This window comes from Asparagus officinalis, chromosome 7 (assembly GCF_001876935.1).
Source record: "Asparagus officinalis chromosome 7, Aspof.V1, whole genome shotgun sequence".
NCBI lineage: Eukaryota > Viridiplantae > Streptophyta > Magnoliopsida > Asparagales > Asparagaceae > Asparagus > Asparagus officinalis.
The window spans coordinates 40,867,322-40,876,884 of record NC_033800.1 but is presented as its reverse complement, the minus strand read 5'-3'; the positions used below and the strand labels follow the sequence as shown (position 1 = coordinate 40,876,884).

The 9,563-nt window shown below is 36.4% G+C and overlaps 1 protein-coding gene and 1 pseudogene across 2 annotated transcripts; one reads left to right on the top strand and one right to left on the bottom strand.

Annotated features, from left to right (window-relative positions):
• LOC109849907 overlaps positions 1 to 254 on the bottom strand; it is an 873-nt pseudogene extending 619 nt beyond the window's left edge.
• Positions 252 to 4,700, top strand: LOC109849906. 2 transcript variants are annotated; one of them, XM_020419789.1, is made up of 6 exons: positions 252 to 590; positions 673 to 794; positions 890 to 1,025; positions 1,105 to 1,163; positions 1,469 to 1,670; positions 4,442 to 4,700. In XM_020419789.1, exons 1-6 carry the CDS (start codon positions 530 to 532, stop codon positions 4,561 to 4,563), a joined length of 702 nt encoding a protein of 233 aa, XP_020275378.1. In that variant the 5' UTR covers positions 252 to 529; the 3' UTR covers positions 4,564 to 4,700. The 2 variants fall into 2 exon arrangements, with proteins under 2 accessions (XP_020275378.1, XP_020275379.1); XM_020419790.1 differs by having other exon boundaries at positions 254 to 590; positions 890 to 1,010.

Below are 9,563 nucleotides of genomic sequence, written 5' to 3'. Positions count from 1 at the left end.
ACCCCCGCCGCAACGGCCCTGCAAGCAACCGTGTTCGTCACCGACATCCCGTAATCCTCGACCAACTTCTCCGCGTCCTCGTCAACGCCGACGCCGACGGAACTTGAATCGGGGGTCGGAGAGGAAGGAGGAGAGCTGGGAGGGGATGGAGTCGGAGTGGATGAGCTCAAATCTCTCCGCCTGTGACTGGTGAGGCCTTAATGGCAAAACAAGAGCACTTTTCATGCCTTACATCGCCAGAGCCAATAAATATACCTTGTGGTAAATAGGTGCCTCTAAATATACCAGTGTGGTAATTTAGCCGCGTTTGTATACATCCATCCATGTTTTATCAGATATATCTGCATCTGCATCCATGTCAACAACGTAACCAAGCCTAATATCCTGAAATACGGGCCACGGCCCATCCTAGGATTTGTTGGATCCCCCATAGGTTACTGCTTTCATCCACGCTCGAGAAACTAACCCTACCGAATCTCATCTCCCGTCCTCTCCCATCACCACCACCACGGCTGAGGATATCTGAGTCATGCTCGGAATCTCATACGGAGAGCTCTTCCTCATCGTTGGAGCAACCGCAGCTCTCATTGGTACTCTCTCATCTCTCTCTTTGACATTTTCACGAACACTTTAGATGCATCAGATTCTAAACTCATATGTGCTTGATTCTAGGCCCAAAAGATCTTCCAGTGATCGCGAGGACAGCAGGTCGGTTAGTGGGCCGCGCCATCGGGTACGTCCAGATGGCCCGCGGTCAGTTCGACAATGTAATGCAACACTCCCAAGCAAGCCAGGTCCGAATTTTGGGGGGGGAAATGAAATTTTATCTATATATTTGTTTCGAATATCTAATTTTTTTTTTTTAATTTGTTGCAACATAACATTATAGGTGCATAAAGAGCTTCAAGATACTATGGCACAATTAGAAGCCATTCGGTATGAGATTCGGAGCATTTCAATTATGAATCCTGTTCCGTTCACAAGGAGGATCGATGGGGCAACGGGAGACCGTATGTCGAATAACAGTAATTATGATGGTACTTTATTTAGAATATTTGTATGATTTTTCCTTGTTTAGAAAATATTTTTTTGGGATATTTTCAGGTACAAGTGCTAATGTGATGCCTAATGAAGAAATCAAGCCTACACTGTATACTCCCAAGGTCTTTTACTTAGTTTTTATTTTGAACAATTTTTTACTGTAGACCTGATCTGCGTTTTTATTACCAAAACCGACCGAAAATTTTTTTAATTATCAAAATCGACCCGTTTTATGCCCCCCGACTAATTAGGAAATGGGCTTAAGCCTACGTGGCATAAAACGGGTCGATTTTGATAATTAAAAAAAATTTCGGTCGGTTTTGGTAATAAAAACGCAGATCGGGTCTACAGTGAAAAATTGTTCTTTTATTTTATTTATTTTCTATATGTTAGTATTCATATTTATGTGCTTATTTCTTGTACGCAGAGCTTTAATTTAGAGGATAAGGACTCTTTGAGATTGCACAGCCAAGCTATGACTTATGCTAGATTGGCTGAAGCACCGAATGTAAAATCACATTTTGTTGAGAATGGTGATGGTGGAGGGAAGATCGATGATGAAAGGGATGGTTTGTTAGCTGTTCTTCCTGTCTCTGCTGAAAATGCTGGATTTCTTCCAAAGCATAATGGTATATACCTTGTACATTTTTAGTGGTGATATTATTGCTATCGCTTTGGCTTCGATCATTGAACTTTCGACTCCCATTCTGATATAATTTTTGCTTGTTCATGTTTCTAATGTAAAGAGCTCTTCAAAATGTTCATATCTGTGAAACATCAAAATTTGCTATCATAAACTCTTTTAGCTTTAGTGGATTATTGTCATTGTTTTATTTTCTCACATGTATTTGTGCTGAAAATTTGTTTTAAGTTACATGCCCAAGGGAAGAATGTCATTTGCCTCGTATATAGAGCAGTGTCCATCATTTGAAACATCAAATTTGTCATCCCTAGTTGGCTGAAAAGCGCTTATTTCATCCTCAAATTTATCATTCTGATCTGATCATAGATGCCATAATTGGTGACCCTGAAGATGGCTCTTTTTGTTTTTGTTTTCTATAATTGGTGAGTTATATCCACCTCTATGGGATTATCTTACTGTTTGACTGATCAAGTAGCCAGATGAACAACTAATTTAAAATCCCAGGAGCTGATGTAGATAGATTTGTCCGCATTGCAACAATATTTAGCTTTGATGATGTTTACCCATGGACTATAACTTTAGCGAGAAAATCGAGACTGACCTGTTTCACTTCAAGGCAATGGTGAACATTTCAGGTCTTTTGGTGTTACGATCGCCATTCCTGGCAAGGTTAATGCTTTTATTCTGCAAAGTTGGGACCTATGGTTATGATTAGCCCTCTGCAGTGAGACATCATTTTGCTATCTGTAGATGTTACAGCCATTTTTGGAGCAGTAAAAAGCCTGAATAGATGAATAAGGAGAGCTGTCATCGTTGCATTATTAAGCACTTTTTAAACTATTCTTCGAAAGGCAAGCATTGCATAAAATCTGCAATGTTTTGGGTTCTTTATTCTAAGAGTAGCTGATACTCTTTAAGAATGTGCATGAACCATTGAGATTTCTGACTTATCTGTTTCCTAGCAATTATCGTACCATGAGCATTTTATGTTTGCCGAACTTCTTTCCTTCTTTCCTTTGATTTCTCTACTCAGTGGGCTTGTTCTATCTGATCCCATTTAATATTAGCATAAATAATAATGGTAATTAGTGCTCGAATTCCCTTGCTAGGTTAGCAATGGAACATTGCTGTTTTAAAATTTTTTTACCTCTTTCTTAATGATAGTATGGCATTCTTGTTTTAGAACAGCCTAAAAAAACCTCTCTTGAGATTGTGTGATGTACGCCAAGAAGAAAATTTTGATTTTTGTTCTATCAGTAACTTTGATCTCATGTAGTCTACAAAAGGATGCATCATCACTTTCTAGTTACGTGTATTCGAGTTTAGAAGGTTTTCATTGCCGCAGTGGGGTTGTTGATTCGGAAACACCAATTTGTGTATTAGTCTAATCAATTTTTTCATTTCTGTGCATTATTCCTCTCCCAGCCAGCCACAATAAAAAAGGACTTGAAACACCCCATGATCGCATCTAAGCTAGTCTTTTCCAAGTCAGAAGACTTTGATATTGTTCTAAGAAGAGCCTCCGAAGAAAGTTCTTACCCTTGAGAAGAACATTTGTGGAATAGTTTATTTTCCCTATTAATATACTATTATTTCAGACTTTCGTCAGTTTCTAATTTCACTTATTAGATTCTAGAGTAATATATTTCTTCCAGTCAGTATCTAAGCCTACCACATTTCTTAAGAGATTTGTAGGTGTTCATCAATCAGTTGGTCTTGCATCAAATGAGCCTGTTGTGCTGCTACTGTTAAACTTGCCAATAGAGAAGGGAGTTTTTCGTATCAACGCTCCTTTAAAAATCTCACTTATTCTTTGTCTGCTATGCATGCATTTGTAGAAATTCATACTCATGAAAACAAAATGTAAGAACACTTTTCTAAGTTCTTATGATAGGATAATGTATTAATGGAAGGTGTGAAAGCACAGAATTGTTGTGGTTTTAGTTCGTGTTTATTGGTATTGGTGGCAGTAGTTTGACAGTTTCATCACTTTTGCGTTGAAGTATCAGCATATGAAATAAGTTTGTTTAATTTTAAGTTTTCTTGTGATTGATTTCTTTTCAGTTTTCCTAATATGATATTATAAAATTAACTATGGTAAAATGTAATCTTACTCATGTTAGGTGTTATTAGCCAATACAATATTTGTTAGTCCTTTTTAGCTAATATTGACAGTATCAATTGTTTTGGGCAGTTCTGTTCAACGTGTTTTTTAGCTAATATTGACAGTATCAATTGTTTTGGGCAGTTCTGTTCAACGTGCTTAATTTCCTGATAAGTACAGCTGATTTATTGGTATTTGCTGATCAGTTCTGTTCAACGTGCTTAATTTCCTGATAAGTACAGCTGATTTATTGGTATTTGCTGATATTTCAAATCTTGATATTATGTTTACCTAGGTCCGCTCTATCAGGGAATTGGTCTAAATACATCTTTCTATATAACAACCAATCTATCTCCTCTCTTATACTGAAGCATATTTACTTTGCTATATGTGAATCTCTGTTTCAATTTGTTTCTATTAATTTGGTCTTAACATATATGAATAATAAATATATATATATATCTTAATAGTTAGTACACAATTAGTATGACGTAAGTATTTAATAATCATAAATTACGACATCGACAAAGTGTCCTAGAAAAGTGTAAGAAATTAATATTAGTCTTATATATTTATTGTTTTCTATTTCACTCCCTACTTTTACTTGCATATGCTCATCTTAAAGCAATCTTGGATTTTGATGTAATGCCCAGGTAAGCCTAAAGGATCAGATATTGTGCTGGAAGCAATACTTGAAGCAGAGGTTGCTCAAAATGCCAAACATTTCTTCTCACAGCCAGAGAATCAGATACCTGAAGATATACCAAAACGGTGAGAATGTGAAGTTATCTTATTATGGTGTATAATGTTTGAATTCATTTTGAATAGAAGTCTCTGACATGAAAAGATACTTAAAGAATGAAACGGTTAAGAAAAATAGCAGCTTTCGTGGGCTCTTTTTCTTCGCTCGGATCCTCGGGTCAAAATGAACCTTTGGTTCCTGAACAATATTGTTGTGTGATTATGTTCGCATTTGTCTATTCATATGCACAGTGTTAGGGAATTTGTCTCCCCGCCTACTACGATTTATGCAATTTGGAAGCTAACCCACAATCAACAATATATAAAACAACCACAATCAAGAAGAAAGAACACCAAGATTTACGTGGTTCGGTCAACTAACTTCGACCTACTACGTTCACGGGGCAATAATACAAGAATCCACTATGTATTAGGGAGAACTACAAGAGTAACTACTCAACCCTCGTCTCTTAATCTCTCAACCTCACATGCATAATCAACTTTCATATTCTCTCCCAAGCACACTCCTTACAATCTTTTGACTGACAAAAAGTGTGAAACCCTCTCCCAAAGATGTAATCTTTTGCACGGACAAAGACTACGAAATCCTCGCCTCTCGCACAATATTCTTGAATCCCAATGATGTAATCTTTTGCACGGACAAATACTACGAAATCCTCGCTTCTTGCACAATATTCTTGAATCAGACTACGACATTTGCTAACCCTAAATTACAAAAATATTATCTATCTCCTTTCTCCCTGGTTTTTCCTCCAACAATAGAAAAATATATATATGAAAACCAAAAACCCTATCTTTAACCTAAGTTTCTAATTAGAATAAGATTCAAACTCCTAATCATGATAGATCTCTAACATTATCTAATTCTGATGAAGTTATACAAAGAATCAAAGACACAATCCCAACAATCTTCACATTGGATTTGATTCCTAAACTCCCTTGAAGATATATTATCGTCGTTTTGAAATTTTGCATCTTCCGTTAGAGTCTTTTATTTCTTTCGCACTTCAACTGGATGTGCTTATGACCCTCACTTTCATTTGTCTCGCTGTGTCGCCTCCACCTCTCTTATGCGCACCAAGAGATCTTCGCCACCTCTGATATTAGAAGCAAATCAATCATGCTTCTCCTCCCAAACTGAACTTAACAGTAGCCTCACTTCATGTCCTCGTACTCCATCTACATCGCTCGTCTCGAATCATATTGGTGCACCTCTCCTACTCCACACTACGAGCCATATGCCTCCATCTCCTTCATCACTTGGCTTGGACCGAATATGAGCGTTCATCGTCTTCAAGTCCAATATCATCATCTCCATCAACATGTGTGTCACTCAGCCGTGCCTGCTTGCAAGCTCCACCTAATCTGGCACTGTCCTCGAGTCTACACACCAACCAACTACTGCTCCTGCGATGACTCTGAATAATTATATGCTGATAACTCTACTGCTAGATTCACATTTGATTATCTACGTTAGTCTCATCTGTTGCATATTCGTTTGTCCTATCTGCCAATCTGTCATCAGATGTGTCTCGTCATCAACATCAGAACTTTTTAGCACTTTCTAACCAATCTGAACAAAATCTAAAAAATCAAACTCTCCCATCGCGTCAGAGCACTCTAAAACTTAGGAATCAACTCCTGGATCACTGAAATCAACCTCTGATTCACCACTCTATCGGCAAAACTATCTGGACCATCCGATGTGCATCCACAACACCAACACCAAACACCAAACAAAACTCCACATTAGATCAGCAGGTCGCAATTAGACAATCAGATCACATGAACTGTTTCTCATAATTCTTTCATGTGGACCACATTGGCTAAATTTCCTTTTCTTCCCACACATGTGAATCTCCTCACGTGCTGCTACTTTTTCGACTCTTGCACGCGAACAAACAAACCAAAAACCACCTATGTTACTGATCTTGCTGTCACCCGCTCTTGCAGCCACTCGGCCTTCCTTTTTTTTCTTTTTCTTCTTCTTCATCTTGATTCTTGTAACGCCATTGATCCTCACTTTTGTACGGCGTCTATCTTGCGAACTCGCTCCCGGATCCATCATCATGACGCTGATACCACTTATTGGGGAATTTTAGTCTCCCCGCATACTACGATCTGCATAATTTGGAAGCCAACCCACAATCAACAAGATATAAAACAATCACAATCAAGAAGAAAGAACACCGAGATTTACGTGGTTCGGTCGACCAACTTCGACCTACGTCCACGGGGCAACAATACGAGAAATCATCTATGTATCAGGGAGAACTACAAGAGGAACAAATCAACTCTCGTCTCTCAATCTCTCAACCTCACATACAAAATCAACTCTCATATTCTCTCCAAAGCCCTCTCCTTATAATCTTTTGAGCGGACGAATACTGCGAAACCCTCTCCCAATAATGTAATCTTTTACACGGACAAAGATTATGAAACAATCGCCTCTTGCACAATATTCTTGAATCAGGCTACGTTCTCTGCTAACCCTAGATTACAAGAATATTGGCTATCTCGCTTCTTATTGGTTTTTCCTTTAACAATAGAAGAATATATATAGAAAAACCAAAAATCTGATCTCTAGCCTAACTTTCTAGTTAGAATAGAATTCAAACTCCTAATTATGATGAACGGACAATAATCTTAATGAGATTTCAGAGAGGTTATCTGAAGTTTCTTATTCTGTAAATAAGATGTATCTGATGCTTGATGAGACTCAATCTCCTAATCATGATAGATCTCTAACCTTATCTAATTCTGATGAAGTTATACAAAGAATCAACGACACAATCCCAACACACAGTGTTTGTTTCTTTTTTTTAATGGTTTTAAGATAATATTGTATTATTTTGGTCTACATCAATCAGCCGAGGGAAATATATTGAATTGCATACATGTGGCGGTCCCAAGGGAATGAACTGACAATAATCTTAATAGGATTTCACAGAGGTTATCTAAAGTTCCTTATTCTGTAAATAAGATGTATCTGATGCTTCTGTTTAAATAAAAGAAAATAAGAAAGGAAAATGTATCTGCTGCTGTCCAGAAACAAGAGATCGCCACACATGACCTAATATTAACGATATTTAATTCAAAAATGGTATGGCGCCGGAGAGTTTACTCCATAATTATTTCGGCAAATGAAGGAAAATATATAGTTAAAGAAACGATTATGGTGAGATTCCGCTGCTGATTATATAGCCATGACCTCCACCTCATCCGTGTCTGGAAGCCAAGAGCTTTTAGCAGGTGGACTAAATGATCTTAATATGAAAGGATTAAGTGTGCATGCATGTTAATTTTTCTGTACATGCTTATGGGGGATTGGTTATTATTTATAATAAACTTTGATAAATGGATGTGTTATCAGATAGAATGCCTTTGAATGGGGTTTCAAGAAAACCTGCGAGGCTGCAAGTAGTGTGTACCCTAATCCATCTTTCACCTCGTCTCTAATTAAATTTGTAGACTGAGAGTTAACTGTTAAATTTGCACTAATTTGTGCTTACCGTTGGCTGCTAAGTACACATTTAGAATTCTCGCAATCATAACAACTTTGAAGTTTGTTGCCGACAAAGTTTCTACAGCAATCAAGCTAACGATAAAAGTGGAAAATTAGTGAATATAAAAGACTTTATAATAATTAAATTTTAACATAGCTTTCAAACGGGCTAAAGATGGTATATGCATTTCGGAATCGAGAGTTGATGAGTAACACGTATCTAATTTTCTAGTTTTCAGGATATATAGGTTTACAAAGGAATTTGAAAGAAGAAGAAATTTCTAATAAGGATTGTGGAGAATTTTTGAAATTAAACATTTGAACCGCATTAGTATACTTAGAAAGGACTAATGCAAGTTAACAATTTTCAATACAAACGGGCAATTTTATCTCTCGGTGAATATTGATACCTTATAGGCTGATTGCTCAAATTTACTTTGATGCAGCGTTACCCTGTTGAGAAAAGTGCGCGGATACACGAGCACAAACAGAAAAATTGAGCCAATGCAAAATGAAATTTTACATCCTGATGTACTCCTAAATTAAATGATGATTTTGGTTAGATTTCTTGACCATAAGATCTTTTTTTTTCTTTTCTTAATTATATCTTTGTGAATACATAAACATCACTAATAAGTAAAAGGCGAGTGCAATTGCCTTGTGTCTAAGGGGGCAAAAGGATTGGATATGAAGCGTCGATATATGATAATTATCATAATCATATCCGCTTATCAATTATGGATATAAATAAGTCTCAGTAAGAAAAGTCGTATTCATCTATTAAATTGAATACAAATATGAATATACATGCAGATTTATAAATATTACTATACATGTAGATATATACCCCGGATGTACATGTGGATATACACATACACACATAATTGCAACTACATAATTAGCATGTATCTAGATATTTCGATATAGATCCAGATATTCCATTACATTTCTGTATCCACAATCATATCATATGGATGTAGATATTTAGTACTCGTATATGTATCCAACATAGATACAGATATAGATTTATCTTTAAATGGATATTATTTCATACCCCTGGTTGTAACTCATTTGCAAAATTGAAAATTTACATCCAATAGAAAAGGGAAATAACATCATGATTCAAAATTGTCCAACTCAACATTAAATCAACGATGATGTAAGGCGAAATTCAAGTTAGTTCCTTGCTAATGCATTTCATAAACTAAACTAGATTCACTTAGTTTTTATTTGATGGCAGAGAGACCATTTTATATGTGTAATTTATTCCAAACATTGCCAAAATCATTTCATTTTCATTTAAGGGGCTGTTTGTTTGGTTTCCTAAAAACCAAGAAAACCAAGAAATGGAAATGGAAAACATGAAAATCTCAAAAAATACTATTTCCTCCATTTTCATCCCTAAAACTCACCCACAACATCCAATAAAATATTATTTTCATCCAACAACTCATCCACATCATCTAATAAAATATTATTTCCATCTAACCACTCATCCACCACATCTA